The 23,658-nt window shown below is 38.1% G+C and overlaps 2 protein-coding genes across 2 annotated transcripts in view; both read right to left on the bottom strand.

Annotated features, from left to right (window-relative positions):
• Positions 1–71: 71 nt before the first annotated feature.
• On the bottom strand, positions 72–4,167 carry LOC133518131 (C-type mannose receptor 2-like). Its single transcript, XM_061851713.1, has 6 exons — positions 4,039–4,167; positions 3,253–3,384; positions 2,562–2,702; positions 2,138–2,353; positions 1,394–1,648; positions 72–997 (listed from the first exon to the last, which is right to left on the bottom strand). Exons 1-6 carry the CDS (start codon positions 4,076–4,078, stop codon positions 825–827), a joined length of 957 nt encoding a protein of 318 aa, XP_061707697.1. The 5' UTR covers positions 4,079–4,167; the 3' UTR covers positions 72–824.
• A 3,639-nt stretch (positions 4,168–7,806) lies between these two features.
• The window catches only part of LOC133518244 (uncharacterized), a 30,539-nt gene continuing 14,687 nt past the window's right edge, over positions 7,807–23,658 (bottom strand). Inside the window, exons 4-12 of the mRNA XM_061851876.1 lie at positions 20,034–20,204; positions 18,656–18,913; positions 17,919–18,056; positions 14,870–14,946; positions 13,839–13,944; positions 11,430–11,561; positions 10,043–10,195; positions 9,369–9,644; positions 7,807–8,885 (exon numbers count right to left, since the gene is read on the bottom strand). Of these exons, the coding sequence (XP_061707860.1) occupies positions 8,566–8,885; positions 9,369–9,644; positions 10,043–10,195; positions 11,430–11,561; positions 13,839–13,944; positions 14,870–14,946; positions 17,919–18,056; positions 18,656–18,913; positions 20,034–20,204 (1,631 nt within the window). The 3' untranslated portion in view covers positions 7,807–8,565. The remainder of the gene's footprint in view (positions 8,886–9,368; positions 9,645–10,042; positions 10,196–11,429; positions 11,562–13,838; positions 13,945–14,869; positions 14,947–17,918; positions 18,057–18,655; positions 18,914–20,033; positions 20,205–23,658) is intronic.

The raw sequence follows: 23,658 nt of genomic DNA, 5'->3' as shown, positions 1-23,658 counted from the left end.
TCGGTAATACACAAAAGTTAAAAGCTTATTCAAATCAATTTTAGATGACCGATCGATAAAAAAAATGTATATTTTTCAATTTAATTAACGTATTTTTTGTTGCTCGTGCGAAATGCTTCAAAAAGCCTAATGGCGTTATTCATAAACGCGTTGCTGGCCTTAATTAGTTATGAATCGTTTGTCTTTATCTGTCATTTTGACTTATGTATTTGTAAGAAAGGGATAAAACATCATTCTTCTTCTTCAACCTAGCATTTTCCCGGCCTAGAGCCAGGGTCTGCTTTCCTACTTAATCTTCTCCACTTTGCCCGGTCTTCGGCATCTTCAGGTGTGAGATTGTTCGCTCTCATGTCTGCTGTCACGACGTCCAGCCAGCGCTTCTTATGCCTACCGCGGGCGCGTGATCTAGGGTCTTGGACAGTGAGGTTGAGGCATCTATTTCCGACGTAGTCTACTGGTCTGCGGCTTATATGGCCATACCATCGGAGGCGACTTTCCTGCAGCTTATCCGGTACGTCACGGATTCCGAGGCTGCCACGGATGTGTTCGAAGAAAGGGATAAAACATAATTTAACTAAATCAGACCCGTAAAGTTTTATGAATAAGGGGGTTGTCTCTATTTCAAACGCTAACAGCGCATGAGTAGTAGTCACGCGATAGTCGCGCGTCGCGTACTGTCGTTCGCCGCGCAGCTAGGCTTTCCGAAACATGTCGCGCGACTATAAAAACAAACGTGTTTAAACCGTAAAATTAGCATAATACCCTGCAATGTGTCAAAAAACGGCCAAAGAAGATATTAATAGGACATTATAAACAAGAAAGTATCAAAAATTGGATGGGGTAATTTCGCAAATAAATGGTGACTTCCAGGAGCAGGAAGCGTCGTTGAGCAACCCGTTTATGTGCATGGAACCGCAGTACTCGTTCACTACTCCACTACCATTGCTTGGTTCGCCTACGTCCCAGTTCGCGAATCCCGCGTTCGCGAGCGTCTCACCTGTCAATAAAAAAAAATGATTATTTATTATTTACAAAACAAAAAAATATTCATATACCTTACAGACGAACATCATCTATATCTTGAAAAGTATAAATCATTTTGACGACTCAAGAGTTTTCTACTGCGTCACCCGTTCTATGTAGAATTCCTACGGGACCGACGAAATACCCCACCCTTCGGCCAGAAGTTCGTGCTCAAGGTGTTTTCCAGCAGCCACGTAATAAAACTATTCACCGATAACACTCGAACGAAGTTTAAAACAATGTTTTGGTACATATACTTAAGTACACATACTCAGTTACGCAAGCCGATTCTGTTGCTTACATATCAGTGCGCCTCGCACGTCGGCATGGATACTCATGGATAAGCAGAGAACTGTGAACATTTAGTTACCAAATATCGTCGCCCACTCGCCATCTTCATATTTCCTGAAGCCAATTAATGCATGTTTAGGTTGATCTGCACCAGTGACTGCGTCTGTATTGGAATTGTAAAGGTTCTTGAGAATAGTAGACTCAGTGCCGCTGTTGATGATGGCCAGATATCCACCCTCGGCTTGGCATGTGGCCAGGGCGAGGCGCCAGGGTTTCGAGGCTCCGTGGAATTTGTAGCAGCTGCCAGTACGGGGCTCCCATTTGTAGTCGTACCCTGACAAATAAAAACATAAATTAAAAATGCAGTGAGCTATTAAACACTTAAATGCATCAGTTCAAGTGAACAGAGGGTTCATTGCTTTTATGAATAAATAATTTACTTGATCCAAGATTGTTCATAAAAGTATATTTACACCTATAAGTCTATTTCAAATGACTGTGCTTTAATAACTTAGATAACGGCTGGTAGCTTTTCGACGCCAACGACGTATATATCCGATCCGCTGGTTCAACGCCAACAACGGATTAATCTGTCACCGACCACAGAGCAACATATTCATAAAGATAAATTTCTGTTTTGACATTTTGGTGACGTGGCGTCCAAGTGACAGGTTTTGTATTTGACACGGCGTCGAAAAGGTTAAAAACAAGTGATTCGTTAATGCACATTGATTGTTGTCTTCTTCGATTACGTGAATTAATACTTATAATAAAGACGACAGCCGTAAGCCGGTATAGTACAGTCAGGGTATGCATATCTTACTATCTTTGCCGCATGCCGGCTGCCCAGGTGTGGGACTTGTGACTTCATTATCGGAGGAGCAGTTGTGGACGTTCTTGAGGCAGAAGTAAGGCAGCGCTCTAGCGCAGCTGATGTCGGCCAGCTTGCCCGCGCCGGCTAGCGCCAGGCAATTCTCAGCGTTGAAGGCGTTGTCCGGTTCACCTGAGGCCCACTCCAAGCTATCAGCGAGATCTTCTCCTGTGAAAAGGATTTACTTTTAGAAAAGCAAATCGTTGATAATTAGCATTTCATTCACTTTCATCTTTAGATTCCGCTCCTGTTAAAAACAAGAACAACATTTTGAATTTTTTCACCGAATACTCAATCATACAAGAAATATTTTACTAAGCAATTCATGTTACCTACTTAAGAGAGTAGTTCACAATCGGCTATTTAATTCATTTACCGTCTAACGATTTAAAGTCTCCCTTGGAGAAAAGGCTCGTTGCTCCAATCGATACGCTTTTTGAAGCCAGTTTGTACTTTTCCATCGCTTTTAGCATCGCCTGCGCAATGGCTTCAGATGTGGGAGATGCCAACACACCATCTGTAAAACACAGTATAAAAAAAGTAATTTGTGGAGTCGTTCGCAGATATATCTGCGTACTGGTGAATTCTCAGTAACTATAACTCAGGCCTCCGGTGCCGTCAGGATAAAACATTCTTACGGTAGATACGTCCTACCGCTATACTCCTCCCAAAATCGTGTAAAAAAAAGGTATGGAACGATTCGCACACTTTTTAAAAGCAACCGGGCCGGTGATCCGAAAGGTCGCAAGTTCGATCAGTTGGACTGAGGAAGAGGTTTTACGTACAGTAGGAGAAAAGAGAAGTTTGTTGAGAACCATATATATATAGTAGAAGAGGAAAGATGCTTGGACACCTGTTACTACACGACGAAATCATCAAAAACATCATAGAAGGAAGAGTTGAAGCAAAAAGGAAGAAGGGGAGAACAAGGAGAGCGTACATGGATAACATTTCCAACTATTGTCACTCACCACTAACTTGCATTGTTTCATGTTGATGAAAATTAGGGTGATTCTTATTTCGTCTTGATCAAATTGTAATGTTCCCTAGGTAAGGCTATTTTTTACCTTCAAGTTGGCAGTGCACGGCGGCGTCAGACCAGGCAGCGGGCACGATGTGCAGGCGCAGCCACGCGTCCGCCTCGCGCACGTACTCGTACTCGGTGGCGGTCACGCGACTGCCCGCTGCGTACTGCCAACCTGCACATACAACGTAATTGTTATTTATGACTTTAAACAGTATTTTGATTGTAGATTCAAGGTGTTACAAAAATATTAGGCATATGTTTAAGCCTATTCGGTCTCGTGTTCTGATTAGGAAAAAGTAGAAGAAACTAAGTAAATAGAAAAAAAAGAAACACCTAAGAGTCCGTGTAAGCTAACTTTGCATCGAATTAAATTGAACAAATTGAGCATCATTATAAACTTCATATTTTCATAGCAATTTGACATTAATATTGACATAGTCACACTTCGACATTGCAAATACCATGCATAGCTTGGTCAGACTCTAAGATACTGTATCAAGTTTGACATCACAAGTGTGGAAATGTTATATTTGTAATATAATTTGTGTAACATTGTAAATAATGTTATTAATGTCCAAAATTGTAAATAGTTATTCAAAATTACTTATAGTTGTCATTTTTTTAAATTATTTTCTCACTGCACCCACATTCGAGAATTTCTGTTTTGCCCTACGGTTGACTGGTAGAGAATGCCTTAAGGCATTAAGTTCGCCATTTGTACTTATTTTTATTGTGCAATAAAGTTTAAATAAATAAATATTTTCATAGAAATTTGACATTAAAAATGTGCATTACAGAATTCTTTTGATCCGACTTTAAGACTTACCCGTGAATAAAACAAGACACAATAACTTAAAACGAGACATTCTTAAGATTGGTGTAGTGTTACTTAATCGTTCAAAAATATGAGTTTTTTTAAATTCCTGGTCCTTCTTGCAACTATCGAAGATATATAAATGAGCTGCTCTCGCGCACCCCTTATATCTATAGGTACTCGAAGGCCAATTCGCACGTGTAGTTTAACATCAAACCGATATTAATAATATTTGCGCGGGCGTCTCGCTCTAACTAATGTATCTGCAAAGAATTCTGTCGTATAATTGATAGAAGCAGCTCGATTCGGGCAACAAATTTCACTTTGATGTTAGAAATAACGTAGATAGATCTCATTAGGATCACAGCGGAATCGAAATAAACGTCAATTTTGACATGTCGTTTTGTTATCAATCTTTTAAAGTTCTTTCCAAGATCTTACACGTGCCTTAATCATTCCTCGAATCAGACCGTATATTTTGTGGACTAAGGCAAGGATATGGGGATGCAACCCCTGTTTATTTAGTTACAATTAAATATGATTCAGTCTTTTTACATTCATATATATTTTATAATACGTCGGTGGCAAACAAGCATACGGCCCGCCTGATGGTAAGCAGTCTCCGTAGCCTATGTACGCCTGCAACTCCAGAGAAGTTACATGCGCGTTGCCGACCCTAAAACCGCCCCCCCTCCCCCCCCCCCTCGTTGAGCTCTGGCAACCTTACTTCTTTTTTTTCTTCTTTAGGTTTCATATTTATGCTTTCAATAACATCGATGGGAAAGCTGTTCAGAGCTTTTGGAATGCAAGAAGACCAGATCCTATTACCATATTCATTATTATTATTTTTATTAATAGGGTTGTTTCCAATTTTTTGAAACGCTTTTATTACGTTCTATATTAACTAAAAGTTGTCCTAAAATTCGACTTTTATACTAAAAACGGCTTTAAATATGTTAAATTAACAAAATATATTTTGACATATGCTTTCGCGCCCAAAACGCTCTTTGAAAATTGTGTGACGTCACAGTTTACGGTTTGACACATAACTACATACACACGTAGAAGATACAATCTGTCAACTGACATTTGTCATTTGTTGTTTATCGCCTAACTGTCAACAGTGTCAATCCGAGAGTTGTGATGTCATCAGAATCTTCAATGACGTTTCGAGTTTGGTCACGTAACATGTGGCAAAAGATATTTTAAATTCAATATTTACAAAAATATGATCAGTACAGGTCCCCTAAAAGTAGTTTAACATGTTCTTATAATCCAAAAGAATTTAGTGGGATACAATTCTGCCCTAAGATTTGTAGATGGACACAACCCTATTATGAAATTAATATATAGTCTAATATCAGTTTGATGGCAGGTGCACGTTCGAATTGGCCTGTCAGTATCAGCAACGGGCGTATGGGGCAGAGGTTATCTTTTTAATAGCAAATTCGCACAATCTTTTCAATACCAAGTTCAAGAATAGCGCGAAGGAAAGACAAAGTAAAAGGTGACGCAGCAGCCATGTTTAATTGTTTATATTATTATTCTATTTGGAGCGCTGGTGGCCTAGCGGTAAGAGCGGGCGACTTGCAATCCGGAGGTCGCGGGTTCAAACCCGGCTCGTACCAATGAGTTTTTCGGAACTTATGTACGAAATATCATTTGATATTTACCAGTCGCTTTTCGGTGAAGGAAAACATCGTGAGGAAATCGGACTAATCCCAACCAGGCCTAGTTTACCCTCTGGGTTGGAAGTTCAGATGGCAGTCGCTTTCGTAAAAGCTAGTGCGTACGCCAAATCTTGGGATTAGTTGTCAAGCGGACCCCAGGCTCCCATGAGCCGTGCCAAAATGCCGGGACAACGCGAGGAAGAATTATTTTATTTGATGAAAGATTATTATTCTATTTGGAGCCTCATTTATCTCCTTCATAACAAAAATAATAATAATTTTGTAAACTTAAACACATATATCTCTTTTTGGAACGAATTACCTTATCGGACGGTACGGACTTGGCGGATGGGGACTACTAGGCGAAATCAAGTATAAGATTTTTCTGTCACGAAAACCCGTCACGACCCTTTCTTAACTTCGTTCCAAGTTCCAACCGAGTGTTTCACGACACTCATGCATTTTTTTAATTTTCTCATTTACTTCCCCAAAGTGCCCTCTTTGTCGGAAATTCATTTATTTACATTACTTGCGTGTCATTCAAAACCAAATTTCAATTTATCCATTAATCTAATAACGGGAAATTATATCCCACTTCCTTCCTTTTTACGAAATAAATTATATTTTTTAATGGCAACACTCAGCGATACAAATTATACAGATTTAAAATATTAGTAACATTTTGAATTTGATAAATGGCAACACTTTTCTGTGACCTCACATTTGTGGCCATACGTCAAAGACAAAGTCAGTTGTGATTTTTTTGCAACAATAACGGTTTTTTTCGTGTTTTGAGGTTAAGTGCGAAAAAAATCTGCTAAATGCATACACTGAATACTATTATAAACCAAAATTATTTTCCTTGTGTTTTGCTTGAAAAGAATTGTGATAAGGACACGATTTAGTCAACATTTTTAGGTTTTAGTAAGTGGGAAATTATTTCCCACTTTTTGTTCCTGAACTACAAGAAATTTGTAGGTGATCAAGTGATAAATTGTATCCCATTGTTTGGTTCTCCACTAAAATTTTCTCGTATTATCATGTTATCAAAGGTTAGATTTGAGAAATCTGCGCGTCATCGTGGATGACACGAACTATATCGCGTATACTGCATTTAAATTAAATCAATACAAAGTGAATACAAATAAAAATCCATCTCGATGTATCGAGCAGGGATCGGAACCGGTTTTTTGCAAAAACATCGAAATAACCATATAATATTTCGGTTTATTTTATACTCTAAATGTAGGACTCAGTGATGTTTTCAGATAACGACTTCGTATTATTAGTTTGCCTAATTAGAAATGAAGTAATTAACAAAGAACGAAAAAATACCGTTTTCGTTCCCATACAAAAAATACCGGTTTCCGATCCCTGGTATCGAGCCCTTTACAGTGGTCAACGGGAGACTGAATAAAAAAAATTCCACCACTGTCAATATTACAATATGTAAGAATAAATATATATACAATTATATTAATTTATGGCACGTTATAATAACGTCAAAAATAATAGCCTCATAAGCTAGTTGGAACAAGATGAATTCGGTTTAAATATAATTTTATTTCATGAACTGAATACAATATCACAGTAGGTTAGTAATATCAGGCTGTGTAGCCAACGTGCCAATCGTCAACGCTCCGTACCGAACAAAACGCAACTGTCACTGTCGCTCTAATATGGAAGAGTGATAGAGAGAGATGACTACGGACCGTTAACGATTGGCATGTTGGCTAAGCACCCAGACCGCTTAGCATGACTTGCGCTATCGACTGTATACTTGAAGTCACGCTTGATATATGAAATCGCACGCGAGAACGCAAATCAACGCGCTAGGGCGGTCAGTACCCCTAGTGTAAATTTGATCGACATCATAACGTGACGAACGCGTTTGCGTTAAGTCTCATTTTGTATAGGATTTTGAGTTTTCAAAACGTCCCGCTTGGCGCGCTCTTTCTAAATCCAATACAAAATGAGACTAAACGCAAATGCGTTCGTCACGTTTCGAAATCGAATTTATTTACACTAGGGGTACAGATTTGGTGGCATGCTAGCTTTCACTGTTGTTTAGTGAAAGGAATAAAGTCAAAATCGTTAATTTTTGGGGTTTTCTCGCAGATGTATGGGTACAGCGCGTCGCACGGGGCGTCGTTGAGCAGTCCATCCCAGTATATGGTTCCGCAGTTCTCTTCTCCCAGATCGTTGGGTTCGCCGGGGGACCACTCTTCGAAACCAGCCTCGGCGAGAGTTTCTCCTACAGAATAATAAAAAAAAAACTTTAATAAGTATTAATAACTTAGTGCAAAAAGCTATATGATGAAAAATCTTTTAATCATAAGCTTGAATTCAGTTTGACCATAAATGTACCTAAATAGATATTATTGCTTAGAGCGTAAGTCACTTTTTAAAATCACATAGCAAAATTTTTTTTATCATCTCAGTCCGGAAAGGCTCTCTTTATTCTTCAAAATTTGATGAGAGAGTTTATTTTTATCCACAAGAGTGGCAAAGTAATTTGATGTAATTTTTGAGTTGTTTCCTCATGTTGGCTGGTGATGATTTTGAATGATAAATATTTAAAAGAGTTAGTTTAGATTTGATATGTAATTATTATTAGCACATTGATACCCTGGCAAGCAAAAGATTTCAAAAACGACCCATGAATGTAGGCTAGCGCGTGGTTTGAAAAATAAGCGTAGAAAAATCTTTGCTACCGATACCGAATGTAACATAAAAATTTTCATCACACCAACGCAAGAGTACAGGTACGAACTGTACTCTTGCGTTGGTGTGATGAAAATTTTTATGTTACATTCGCTAGCCTACATTCATGGGTCGTTTTTGAAATCTTTTGCTTGCCAGCCAGGTATCAATGTGCTAATGCACGAGAAGTTAAACAATTTTCCCCCTTGTTAAACAAAAACTTTTGATAACCCTCACCTTGTACAGTGACCCACTTGCCATCCAACTTCCTGAACCCAATAGATGCATAATAAGGCATCGTTGTTCCAGTAATCACAGTATAGTTGTTCTGTTCGTACAGTTCCTTGAGTACTGTCGACTCGGTGTTGCTGTTGATGACGGCCAGATGTCCGCCCTCGGCGAGGCAGGTGGAAAGGGCGGAGCGCCAGGTCTTAGCGGCCCGGTGGAACTTGTAGCAGCTGCCGGTGCGGGGCTTCCATTCGTACCCTGAAGGAATTAAGCCAATGAAAACTTTGTGGTAAATACAGAAATGGAGAGATTGATTGAATGGTAAAGCGAATACCAAAAGCAAATACTCTGGAGTTGGTTCACGCTAAGTTTTCATGCCAAGAGCAAATATGACGCTCCTGGGGTATGTACATGTATTTAACAACAAACAAACAAACAAACAACAAAGTCTATAGAAATCTAGCGACCCTAACGTGATCGGGGTCCAGTACTTTACTCACGCAAGTATGACTTTACATGTATCCTACCTTCATAGTCCACACTTTCTACAATTTTTTTCCTGATAAAAATTAACAATTAAACCAATACGGTTATAATTTTGAAATGTTGCATAAGTGGTGCTCATAAAAATATTTTTAATTTTTGATGTCTTTGGATGCATTAGTTTCCTCTACAGATAGAGAACGACATAAGTATATAAATGAATCTTAAAACGAATAAGGGACAAGTTGAATTAATTACCATTGCCGTCACACTGCTGCGCCACTGATGTAGGTATTCCATCCCGATCATTCTTAGTATCGACATCATAATAGTTATACTTGTCGGCAGAATCTTCAGTGGAAGGACTGGAGGGGCCTTTAGGGACACTGTTGCGGCAGAAGTATGGCAGTGCTCGCGAACAGCTGGTGAAAGTCAGCTTGCCCGTGTCCGTCAGCGCCACGCAGTAAACGGTTTCGAACTCGGATGAATCTCTCGAAACCCATTCTATGTTATTGATGAAAACCCCTCCTGTAGCTAAAAAAATATTAATATAGTGAACTAAGTAATTCACTATATTAATATTTTATGAACACATATATTAACACATGTTTCTTATCATTATTTACAATAACAATATACATAATGGATATGATTACACAGAGGATTACTATAACTAGCTTAAATCTAAAATAGGCTCCTGAGGCATTGTACCAAGAATGCTGGCGGATTTCCTCGTTGTAAAATGATTAGATTTTTAATTCAATGTTTTTTAATGAAAAGTATGTATTAAAACACTCCATTGCATAAAACACAGGTAGATATTACAATAAAAATAAAATTTATGCAATGTGCAAAGGCAAACTTATCCCTAATAGGGATTTCTTAGAGTTAAACCTCAAAAGTAACGTAGGCAACAATCTCATTCAACTTACCGTCCGAAGACTTATTTTTTCCCTTATATCGAATGTCTGTTTTTCCAATCCACACTGGACTTTCCACCATGTTTGAGGCATGTTTGTGTTTTTTCATCGCGTTCAGCATTACTTCAGTCGTGGCGTTGGTCATAGGAGTCTCTAACACACCACCTGAAAAAGCAAACATGTTCATTGAACAAATAAGCTATTAACGTCTTGAAGGATATCGACTAGTATTTTCTGTGTTTGGAGGGTTTAACAACTGGAGACGTCTTATCTGTAATTTTCTGTACAAAACAGTCCGCTAGCCATGTCAGATAAACGTCAGTCCATTCAATACATATGATCACTAGCCGAAGTTTCCGACAGAGGTGTAAGCTCTTACAGGTGACTCCGGTTATTTTCCTCCAAGTTTCAGAGTAAAAAAGTACAGCCGAAATATAAACGAACGGTTGGCAAATTATACGTATTTTGTTGAGATCGCAGTTTCCACTACAAAATCTGCGACTGTCATTGAACAAGAGAGTAGAAAGTAGTTTCAGATCCTGTGGCTGCACCTTATACTATCGGCGAGACGAAAGCGCGCCGCCTCGGGCACAAAGAACGGGCAAAGATGGCGGTGCTAAAATGGTGTACCATGCACTCAGTATCAGCAACGCATCAGCAATACCTGGGATTGCTGAGGCGATGCTATTGAATCGGACTTGCGCGATCTCCAAGTCTGCCGTCAAAGCCGAGAATGCTCAGCATGGAGACAACTGACGTGTATTTATTTGTATTGAAACCGAAAGTGCCATTTTGAGGTGCCGTTGTTTCAGAGAACGGAGTTTCTGAAAAATCGTACTGATTATTTAGATCCCAATACGGTTTGAGGAAATTACTCCAGTGAATTGATCGATTCGAATCCTGTTTTTTTGAATATCGCTCGATATATGGAAGGTAGCGGCATGGAACAGAAACTCCTTAGGCAGAATTGTTGCAAAAGTGTCCAGCTGTCAGCTATAAATAATAGTTCCAAATCTCTCCAGAGTAGCGCTAGAGTAGCTAAGAACCTAAGCGTTATTGACGGAGTGAAGTGCGCTGTCTATGATTAGATTTTATTCTCAAGTATTCTAGGTATTGCAGCGCTACCTATTTATGGTTTTTTGTCATACACTTTTTGGTATATGGAGATTTTGTTCCTTGCCTCTACCTTCGATAGCTCGATAGAAAAGAGATCACTAAAGCAGGTCTAAAACGCACTTTAACAATTTGCAACAATTTATGCACAAAAGCTAAAAATATCAAATTGCTTGAGGGAACATATCGATTACTTTGTTTGTTAAAGCTATCAACAAATTAAATTTAAAAGCATGATATCCACGGTCGCACATCCATCGGGCACACGCTTAGGCTCAGTGCTCACCTTCGAGTTGGCATCGCATGGCGGCATCCGACCAGGTAGCGGGCACGATGTGCAGGCGCAGCCACGTGTCCGCCTCGCGCACGTTTTCGTACTCATAGACGCTCACTGGACTGCCCGCTGCATACTGCCACTCTGCAATGCAAAAGCAACTGTTCTTTAATAAGGGACAAAGCGACTTTGCTGAAGGTAAGTGTGAAGAAGCCGGATTGTCAGGTCATGTCTTTTATTACTATCATTAGCATGCTAAGAAGAGTAATAAAATTCATAGAAGCATTGTGTTTAGAATTAAACAACGGATAGAGATCACGCTGTGCGGTTTCGTTACATAATGTAGTCACCATCTTCTGATTTTACAGCTCTTCTAATCTATAATCAATAATCCTTTGCGATAAGTACAATTTTAACGACCCGATTCGATTTTAATAATGTACAAATGGATCGAATAAAGTGCGTCATTATCAGTGAAGTTTTTGTTTGAAGAAACGTCGCTTTTAACACTAACATATCCGATCCATATCGTATCTAGACCTAATATTTGACGTACCTTAAAGTTTGAATTGGGCCGCAAGTCTATTTTGCCTTATGTTGATTTATAGATAATGAAGTCCGCCATTTGTAATTTGTTTTATTGTGCAAAAAGAAAAAAAAAAAAAAAAACGTGAAAAACACAACTTACCCATAAATAAAGCTAGAACCCACAAATAGCCAAAACGCAACATTGTTACTGAAACTTAATTGAATTCAAACAAATATTAACGAATCTGTGAGCCGTCAAGTAATCAGTGAACCTGTGTGCCAACTACGACGGAGCGCATATTATATAGGCAGAGCTGAGACAGCTTTATCAGATACCTACTGGGGAGTTACTGCATTCATGATATTTTACACGCGTCATAAGGAATTCCAAGACACGGAATATCCACTTTTGATATAAAATTGTATTGGACTTACATTAAGATACTTACTTTACTTCTTCCTCTTCCTTTCACAATCTCTTTTTATGCCTATATTATTTAGACTATACTGATATCAGTTATCTGGATATTACTGAGGACCAGCTCAATAAACTTGAGCGCCTTCAAAATCTTTGCTTCAGATTTATATTTGGCCTAACTACGTTCACATTTCCAACTTTCGTCCACAGCTTAAGTGGCTCCCTGTACGTCTTCGCCGAAACTCTCATATTCTCGCTCTTCTTTATAGCATTCTTTTCAACCCCTCTACTCCTCCATATCTAAAGGAACGTTTTAATTATCTCTCCTCCATCAGGCCTTCACGGAAATATCTACTTGTTCCCCCTGTATCGTCTACGAAATTTTACACTGACTCCTTCACGTTTAAGAGAACGGCTTACGAATTAATTTTGCTAAGTGTAAATTTTTTAAAGACAGTGTAAACTACCTGGGCTATAGAATTGATAAGTATGGTTTGCATACGGATGAACGAAAAATTGCTGCTATTGTTAATGCCCCGGCCCCCTCAAATGTAACACAACTTAAAAGTTTTATGGGGCTTGTTAATTTTTATGCAAAATTCTGTGCTAATATGAGCGATATTTTAAAACCAATGTACAGTCTTTTAAAGAAAAATGTTAAATGGAATTGGGACGAATCATGTGATGACGCCTTTAAAAAAATTAAAAAAGTGTTAAGCAGTGCTCCAGTCTTAGCACACTATAATCCATCACTGCCGCTAATTCTTTCAGTGGACAGCAGCCCTTACGGCCTGGGCGCGGCCTTGACTCAACGGGGCGCGGAGCACCTCTGCGCACGCTGAACGCCGCCGAGTGCAACTACTCGCAAATCGACAAGGAGGCGCTGGCGATCGTGTTTGGTGTCACTAAACACCACCAGTATGTGTACGGGCGGAAATTCACGTTGCGGACGGACCACAGGGCACTCAGCTACATATTTGGTAAAAAAAAGGGCTACCGGTGACTGCGGCAAGCCGTTTGCAGCGTTACGCGGTAAAGTTAGCCGCGTATGATTTTAATATTGAATTTATCCGATCAGAGCGGAACTGTTATGCGGACGCTCTTTCTCGTCTTCCTTTAGTTAGTCAGAATAGGCCGAGTATAAAAGACGAGGGATATAGCTATTTAAATTTCGTAGAAGGGGATTTTCCACTTAGTTTTAAGGAGGTTAAAAGTGAGTTGGCGAAAGACCCCGTTCTGAGCAAAATTTACGGGTACGTTATGTTCGGATGGCCAAATAATAGCAGTGAGTCAGAAAAGCCTTATTTAAATCGAAAAGAATCTCTTCATATAGACCAGGGTTGTTTAATATGGGGATATCGAGTGGTTATTCCAAAATCTTTACGAGTTGCGGTTTTGGAACGAATTACACGGTGGCCACCCCGGTATTGTAAAGATGAAACAGATCGCGTGGAATTACGTTTGGTGGGACACACTGGACGCGGACTTCGAGCGGGTGGCGGAGCAGTGCGCCGTGTGCCGCGCGCAGCGCCCTGCGCCGGCGCCCGTGCCGCTGCACTCGTGGCCGTGGCCAGAGGAACCCTGGGCGAGATTAAACTAAGATTTTCTGGGGCCTTTTAATAATGTTTATTATTTAGTTATAATTGACGCTCACTCTAAATGGATAGAGGTCGAAAAAATTAAAACGGGATCTGCTTCTATGGTAATTGATTGTTTACGAACACTATTTGCACGCTTTGGCCTGCCGAAACAATTAGTCACCGACAACGGGCCACCGTTTTCATCGGCTGAATTCGGCTCTTATCTTACAAGGAAGGGTACCCAACTGTCCGACTACGATTTGATTCATTTTGATATATGGTATAGAGTAGTCTAAAATAACGGACACGTATTTTTTTTTAGGTGCCCAAACTCAACCTATTGGGAGAAATTGTCCTCCAAAGTACTAAAAAGTTACTAAATCTTCTAACTCCTATAGAAAGTGATGCTCAAGCAACTTGCTAGTTAATGGCTGGTTTGAGTACCTATATGTTTGAAAGCAGCAAAAAAATAATGAGCACGTGTTTTGTTATATCGGCTAAAACTCATTTTTAGGGTTCCGGTCAAAATATAACTGTCAAGGATCGCGACCCGGTTCAAGAAGTCGAGAGACGAATTAAAAAAGCCTGGCAGGCATACTGGTCGTACAAACACATATTTAAGTCTAAAATAGACATAAAATTAAAGAAAAAAGTCATGGATTCCGTAGTAACGCCCACCCTATTATATGGATGCCAAACTTGGCCATTAACTAAAGAACTTGTGCAAAAACTTAGTGTTTCAAAGATCAGCCGAAAGAAGCATGCTAAATCTTAGGCTAACAGATAGAGTACGCAGTACAGATATCCGCCGTCGCACTAAGATAATAGATGCAGCGGAAATGGCTTGCAGATTAAAATGGCGATGGGCTGGACACACGGCTCGCACTAGTGACGGACGATGGAGCGAAAAAATCCTGCACTGGTACCCGCGCGGCGCCACGCGGCACGCGTACCGCCCGCGGCGACGCTGGCGAGACGACATCGTCGCCGAGGCGGGCATCACCTGGACCCGAGTAGCCGCTGATAGGAACGAGTGGAACAGGAGGGAGGAGGCCTATGTCCGTAAATGGACAGCCCAATAGATAATAATTAGATACTATAATACTACTAATTAATATAAACTAATTTATCATCTAATATATATATATAAATTAATGTCTTATGCTACTGCTATTTATATTGCTAACTATATAATTATACAAATAATCAAAACTATACATTGTAAACTAGCAATCTAAATACTAGTCTATTATGATATGATTATAATGTAATTAATATATCGAAGCGTGGAATGTAATCTATTGGAAATAAATGGCTTAATTATTATTATGCGGTATCCAGTAGCAGAATTCTCTTTCATAACATTATTACAGATAACGATGTGTCATATTTTTCAACTGAGCCACCTCAATATATCCCAAAAAATAATCAACCATAATTAGAAAGTATTGCTTTCTATACTTACTCAAATATATCCATTCTTACTTTACACCACGGCAATTTTGGAATAGGTTCCTTAGCGGGAGCATTCTGGCACTCTTGGCAGGCCTCACAGCGCCGCACATACAACTCAATGTCGTGTGTGATGCCTGGCCAGGACGATACCTCCCGCGCACGGCTCTTGCAGCGGTCAATGCCCTGATGACCGTCACGAATGATTTTTAACATTTGTTCTCTTAACGTGGCAGGGATAAGAACAAGGTTGTTTAAAAAAATGATGTCTGTAATCATTTGTAACTCGTTTTTATATGACCATTATCATTTCTATTTTTCAATAACATCACTATTGTTATGTGGCCAACCCTTATTTATATATTCTTTTAACTGACACAAGGTGTCATCTTTTTGAGTTTACTCCTTTATGAGTTTAAGTTTAGATCGTGACATCTGTAGGTATACTGTCCAGGAATTGATTCACTTGGTACACAACACATCTTCTTATTGAGTCATCATACAAATCTGGGAGAGGCGCGCGCGATAAGGTATCGGATATATACATATATTTACCAGGTTTATAGTTAACTTTTAAGTCATAACCCTGCAAACGTAACAACATTTTCTGTAAATAAGCGTACTGGGATAGTGTCTGTCTACACTCACCCTTACCTAGCTGCTGGACGAAAGAGGGGACGGACGCGCGGGAGGAGTACATATGACTTTTTGCATGTCATTACGGATCCATCTACGGCACGATCAAGCGCTGCCTTGTACTGTTATATATACAATTTTGTGGAAGCTGATTATACTTATATCTACTGTGAACCGTCTAATTCATTGACGAGCCCCGAATTGTCGAACAGTGTCCAATGCTTTTTTGAAAATTATTTCTAATAGTTTATGGGCAGTTTCTACAATAACATTCTTTTGACCAAAAATATACTGATAGTACTTCTCACACGCGAACACAATCGCAAGCATCTCTGTTGCAATGAGGAGAATGCACAGTTTTTAGGGTTCCGTACCCAAAGGGTGCGGTGGGTACTAAGACTCCGCTGTCCGTTCGTCCGTCCGTCCGTCCGTTCGTCTGTCACCAGGCTGTATCCCATGAACCGTGATAGCTATAGACAGTTGAAATTTTCACAGATGATGTATTTCTGTTGCCGCTATAACAACAAATATTAAATAAGTACGAAACTCTCGGTAGGCGAGTCCGACTCGCACTTGTCTGATTTTTTTGTTAATAACCTAGGTGCCGTTACGTATTGGCTTATAATTTCTCCATCTTCTTGGCTGCAAGTAAAAAACTTGTATCTCCGTTGAACTTTTCTTGGAGGATTTTTTTTTATGGAGTATAAGGCAGGCGTTTGACCATGATCACACCTGATGGTAAGTGATGATGTGGTCTATGGTGGAGCACGCTTACCATCCATACCATTTTTATACCATCGCGATCATTCTCTTTGTTGAACTCGAATGTTTGATGCATTGACCTCCTCGACGCGTCAACCCGACTGACGCGGCTCCCGTCAGTGTTGAGCTCGGGAGGCGGTCTCGCGAGTTCCATTTGAATCACACTTTAGCACAAACACCTTCACAATTACCACCACCAATAACCTATTACAAAAAAAAAAAAAATTCCACCGCTATCACCATGTAGTAAATCAAACGCCGAGCTCAGATGACAACTTGTTTATTAAAGTAATAACGGGTAGATATTTTTAACCATAGCCTTTGGAGACTAACAAGCAACGGTAAGCGGTTTTCGAAGTCTATGGATGTTGCTATATTAAGGGTGTCACATTTGCGTTTCTGACTTATGAAGCAATTGTTTCTACTATACAACCTAAAATAATTAATTAATTCGAGCTATGGTTTTGTTTCGTCCTCTTGACCGCGGCGAGCTGTGATTGGTCAATTTCATTATAGTTAACTAAACCGTTTTGAAATGAATATTATAGTTGAGTTGGGAGCCCGTACATGAATGGACTCTATTACAGTTTGGTATACGAAATCTTAATTCGACCATTACAGTTGACGAGTAGAAAAATATATTTTTTTAAGCAAAAGTGAAATACATAAATTCCTTAACAAGGTACAAGGATTATTCAATAAAAAAAAATATCAATTGGACGTGTAGTTAAAAACTATCATTATGAATACAAAGGAAATGCAAAAAATCTAAGAGCCTGTTCTACAATATCCAAGTAAAGTCGTGAATACGCTACTTGCCACTTATCTGACGAATAAAGTCATCGTTGGCGTTTCACAATCTTTAAATAAGCTTTACTGATAAAGTGCTAAGTTTTGAAGGAAGTTTTATCTGGCAGTTAATTTATTTGTTAATTAGCTATTCAATACTATACTTGGATATTGTGAAACAGGCCCTAATTATGGTAGAATAAAGGCTATTTTAATTTTGTTTATTTTATTTTATGTTGGAAAAGGTCCAGTGGTTGTGTCATCGCAATTTCGAGCGGCTTGTGCGTTGAAACGTTTGTTCACAACTACGTCCAAATATTTAAACTGTAAATTCACAGATGAAGGCGAATTTTTTCGTGCAGTCAATGTCATTGAGCAGTCCGTTTTTATAAATGGATCCGCATTTTTCTACGTCCGGGTTGTTCGGCTCGCCGGGAGACCACTTCTCAAATCCAGCTTCACGAAGCGATTTACCTGAAATTTTAAGTAGTACTTATTCATTTATTTTTTCAAAACAGGAAATATAATTTTACAGTACATATGGGGCTACTTTATAGCACTAGTGCGAGAAGTAGCATATTATGTTACTGTGTCGAACATTTAAAGGGCCATATGTACTGTAAAACGTTGTACGATACATGTGCGAATAGGTAATTCGCAACTCGTGTCGATTTAAAACACTCCCTTCGGTCGTGTTTTAATTTATCGCCACTCGTTTCGAATTTCCTATTTTTCGCACTTGTATCGTAATGTACTATTATAAAACATTTACAAAGACGTATATTTATGCATTGTTTTGAGAAAAACATTATCAAGATCCAGCTGCATGACCACTTTATGAATGAATTCAATTTCATAATGTGTTGTTTACCTTTGCCTGTATATATCAGGTATGTGTGTTTCCTTATAAATGTATTATGAGGATAGCACAACCTCAAAATGAATTTACACAATAAAGAGGTTTTGTATTGTATTAAAAATAGAATAATTATATAAAATTAAAGTAATTTAAATAAATTGAAAAATGATATAATTAAATTGTTTTAAAGTTTGAAATAAAATATTATCCTGACCATTAATAGTGACAAATTTGTCGCCGTTCCGCTTAAAACCAACATGGGCATAGTTTTTTTCAATAACAAACTCTGTCCCAGTGATCGTATTCTCAGGGTTCTTCGCAAAAATCTGTTTGAGCACCGTAGATTCAGTGTTGCTGTTGATTATGACCAGATGTCCACCCTCGGCTTGGCACACGCTGTTGGCGGCATCCCAGGTCCTCGCGATGCGGTGGAACTTGTAGTAACTATCGGTGCGAGGCTCCCACACGTACCCTAAAATCATTAATTTTAGAATAAAACAGAATAGTAGTTTATTCGTAAGCACTATCACAGAAAAGAAAAAAAATGCAAAACAGAAAAACATAACATAATTATTTTTATTATCGTTTTGTGAAAGACTAGTTTTCATATTATTACCTTTCCTAATTCAAAATTCAAAACAATCAACCTTGGAGTCGCTTTAATTTCTGTAGGGTATAAATATTGACTTTTTTTACTTGAATTATTCGTTTATACAAATAATTTTATAGTTATATTGTAAGATCTCGATCGTAAGATAGTTTTAGGAACAGTGCTTTATCAATTGTTTTAAAGGTATTTCGTATAAAGTATACTAGTGAGTTAATTGGGTCTTTTTTATAGTGATTCCGAGGTCTCTTTGTGAGTTCACTACTTCTAGGACTTGCATATTCATGGTATGCGGAAGCTGAGGGTTTGTGGACCCAATATGAAGGATGGTATATTTATTTGAATTAAGTGATATGAGCCTGTCCACCCTCTAACTCGATCTAGGTCTTCCTGTATGATTTTATGCGAGATGAGAGGATTTCCTATTATTTTCGTGTCATCAGCGAAAAGTGACAGTCTAGATTTAACAACGGACAAGATCAGTGACAAAAATTTCAAAAAGGATTGGGCCGAGGACAGATCCTTGAGGGACACCACTAAGAACCTCAATAGGTTCGGACTCGGATTTTCATTTTTCTTACACTTGGGAAGTCTTGAATCCAGTTCAGGAGACGTCCACGAATCCTGTAATGCTCCAAATGAATTTCCCCGACTTTGTAATGACTCGGCCGAAAGTGCACTAGATGGACTCGTATCATACTAACTCGGGCATCAATTAGTCATTTTCTAGCCTCTTCAATAATGTACTATTATGAATATCCGTAAAAATAGCCCGGGTTTTTACTACCGGGGTTTTTAGGTCCAATAATAATACAGCACCTTATATCAAGCGGCCTATTACAATCAAGTGGGAGCGTAAATGTAAGTACCTACTTTTTAAAGATCATAAATTGGCATAAAAATCAACCAGTTGGTAAACAGAGTGAAATGTAAATTAGCTGTAGGAGTTGTAAAGAAGATATCATTCAATATAGGGAATCAGTACCCTTGGCCTGGATCCCACACTTTTGGGCGTTATCCTTGCGGCAGAAGTATGGCAGCTCGCTCTGACAGTTGACGTCGGCCAGCTTGCCCGCGCGCGTCAGCACCACGCAGTCCTCGTACGAGTCCCAGAGTGGGACCGGGATAGCGGACAACGGCACTCCTGTTGATTTAACTAAGTTGGTCAAACATTCTTTATATTATTAGCATTTAGAGGGTACATAATGCCACGAAATTAGAAAAGAACAAAAGATATCGCGAAACTTGCGACGAAAGATTTGGCGATCACTCGGGTTTTAAGTACCTTAAATTAATTTGTCTGATGGTATAAGGTAAAGGGCCCCTGTTTCGGCAGGTTAAGTAAGGCTCTTGAGAATTCGTATATTTTTTTAAATATAACTAATCATGATATATATATTACCTTGAAAGCTTTAGAGTAAGTTATATTAATTCTTTGGCAGTCATTTAATGTATAAGCTATAGAGTTTAGTCAAAACTTATTTTAATATGAATTTATTCGTGAACCTCTTATTTGGCTCCAATTTCGTGATAAAATTCAGCTCAGCTCCTAAGTTCGGGAACTCGTGTCCCCTGTTTCTGGATAAAGTTTTCTAGCTAGAGTAATTGATGATAATAATCATACAAAAACGGGTTTACCTACGTAAGTAAAATCAAGTTAATGAATTTATCTAAATAAATAACAATATGTTAAATTGAAATCCACCTTTAAAAATAATTCTAAACTTAATGGTGTTATTTGAACTTTGTAAACCAAACTAGCATCGCATACCCCGTACTGTGACTTTACGAATGACTTTATTACGAAACGCATTTGTGAACTTTAATGAATTTGATCAATCGCGTCTCGCGCCGCCGTCAAGAGGACAAAACCAGAGGATAGAACAAAAGCCATCAACGACCTTATCTTTCAGTAGATACTTACTATCCTAATTTTGTTTATTTATTTAGGTTTAGTTATATACAATTGTGATATAATCGAGCTTTTCAATCTCGTACCTTACTTTGGCCACTCAGCATTACTTACAAACTACTTAATAAATAAGTAAATAAATGAATAAATCATTTATTTCAGACCAAGTTGATCCATAGCTTGCTAGTTACAGAGTATCTTAATTATTGGAACAAAACAAAAAAAAGAATGAAAACAACTTTGCAAGCATTGTAAGCCGTAATTTCTAACTTTTTACTTTTTAAATGCTTGAATTTAGTTTCTATATGATTTGTACGGAATTTTGTTCCTTGCATGACCCTGAACAATAAAAAGAAACAATATTTATCTAAAATCTCAACAAGTTAAGATTCCTACCAGCTTAATGATCAGAAATGTACTGATTTTAAGTTCATTGCGTAAGTTGTATCTGTTTATTTATTATCTATCTATAGATTTATATGTCACGAATTAGGGGAAAAGTAACAAAAAAGCAGTACCTCACCTCGTGTTACTGATTTTCAGGGTTCCGTAGCCAAATGGCAAAAAAGCGGCCAAGTGCGAGTCGGACTCGCGCATGAAGGGTTCCGTACAATTTAAGACGTATTAAAAAAAAATCTTCTTATTAGATCTTGTTCAACATTTTACCACTTTGGACACACATTTTACCACTTTGGAAGTGTCTCTCGCGCAAACTATTCAGTTTAGAAAAAAATGATATTAGGAACCTAAATATCATTTTTGAAGACCTATCCATAGATACCCCACACGTATATGTTTGATGATTTTTTTTTTTTTTAATTTTATGACGTATTAAAAAAAAACTACTCACTAGATCTCGTTCAAACCAATTTTCGGTGGAAGTTTGCATGGTAATGTATATCATATATTTATTTTAGATTTTTCATTTTGTTATTTTAGAAGTTACAGGGGGGGGGACACACTTTTTTTCACTTTGGAAGGTTCTCTCGCGCAAACTATTCAGTTTAGAAAAAAATGATATTAGAAACCTTAATATCATTTTTAAAGACCTATCCATAGATACCCCACACGTATGGGTATGATGAAAAAAAAAATTTTTTTTAATTTCATGACGTTTTAAAAAAAAACTACTTACTAGATCTCGTTCAAACCAATTTTCGGTGGAAGTTTACGTGGCAATGTATATCATATATTTTTTTTAGATTTTTCATTTTGTTATTTTAGAAGTTACAGGGGGGGGGGACACACTTTTTTTCACTTTGGAAGGTTCTCTCGCGCAAACTATTCAGTTTAGAAAAAAATGATATTAGAAACCTTAATATCATTTTGAAGACCTATCCATAGATACCCCACACGTATGGGTATGATGAAAAAAAAAATTTTTTTTTAATTTCATGACGTTTTAAAAAAAAACTACTTACTAGATCTCGTTCAAACCAATTTTCGGTGGAAGTTTACATGGCAATGTATATCATATATTTTTTTTAGATTTTTCATTCTGTTATTTTAGAAGTTACGGGGGGGGGGACACACTTTTTACCACTTTGGAAGTGTCTCTCGCGCAAACTATTCAGTTTAGAAAAAAATGATATTAGAAACCTCAATATCATTTTTGAAGACCTATCCATAGATACCCCACACGTATGGGTTTGATGAAAAAAGATTTTTTGAGTTTCAGTTCTAAGTATGGGGAACCCCCAAAATTTATTGTTTTTTTTCTATTTTTGTGTGAAAATCTTAATAAATAGGATTTTTACTTCCAAAGTGAAAAAAAATGTGTCCCCCCCCCCCCTGTAACTTCTAAAATAACAGAATGAAAAATCTAAAAAATATATATGCTATACATTAGCATGCAAACTTTCAACGAAAATTGGTTTGAACCAGATCTAATAAGTAGTTTTTTTTAATACGTCATAAATGGTACGGAACCCTTCATGCGCGAGTCCGACTCGCACTTGGCCGCTTTTTTTAAACTCCTGCACTTAATTTAGTCGAACATATTGAAAGTACGTAAATTGATATGTAATTTTTGTTTAAGTTTATTATAACTATCTTATACGTTATAATAAACTTAAACAAAAGTTAAATAAAACAAATTGAATTATAAACAAAATTGTGCTAGTCTTTACTGTGCGAATTTACCTTAAAAGTTTAAACTCGGGTCAAATTCAAACTCGTTTTATGAGAATTCTAGTAAAAAAAAACATATACCGAATTTCGCTCATACGAAACTTCATGAAAATCGTATTTGAATTACCTTCGTTGTTATATTAACACACAAGCCATCAAAATATACCTAGAAAATCCTTGATTCGGTAGTGACACGAAACAGGAGACACACGAAAAATAAAATGACCGCTATTTCGTGAGTCGATTTATTGCAATGTTTAGGTACTTCTATGCATGTATTAATTTTTTTTTCATATCAAATCAATTACTAAGGAACCCACAGAAACACTCTTTAAAACGTTTATTCGAATGGGTTTACATTTTCCTTCCTCTAAGCTTAACAAGTTAGAGCGCGCACCTTACGGCTACAAAAAGTGCGCGCATACAACACAGCTGAGGGGGCCTACCGCGAACCACGTTCGACATGTTGCCTCTCTGTCGCACTTGTAAATTCGTGCGTAAGTGTGATAGGGAGGCAAACGTCGTCGAACGTTGTTCGCGGTAGGCCCTCTGATCGCGGCCAATCGCG

Source organism: Cydia pomonella, chromosome 5 (genome assembly GCF_033807575.1).
Source record: "Cydia pomonella isolate Wapato2018A chromosome 5, ilCydPomo1, whole genome shotgun sequence".
Taxonomy (NCBI): domain Eukaryota; kingdom Metazoa; phylum Arthropoda; class Insecta; order Lepidoptera; family Tortricidae; genus Cydia; species Cydia pomonella.
Note: the sequence above shows the minus strand (reverse complement) of the source record. Positions and strands in the feature narration are given on the sequence as shown.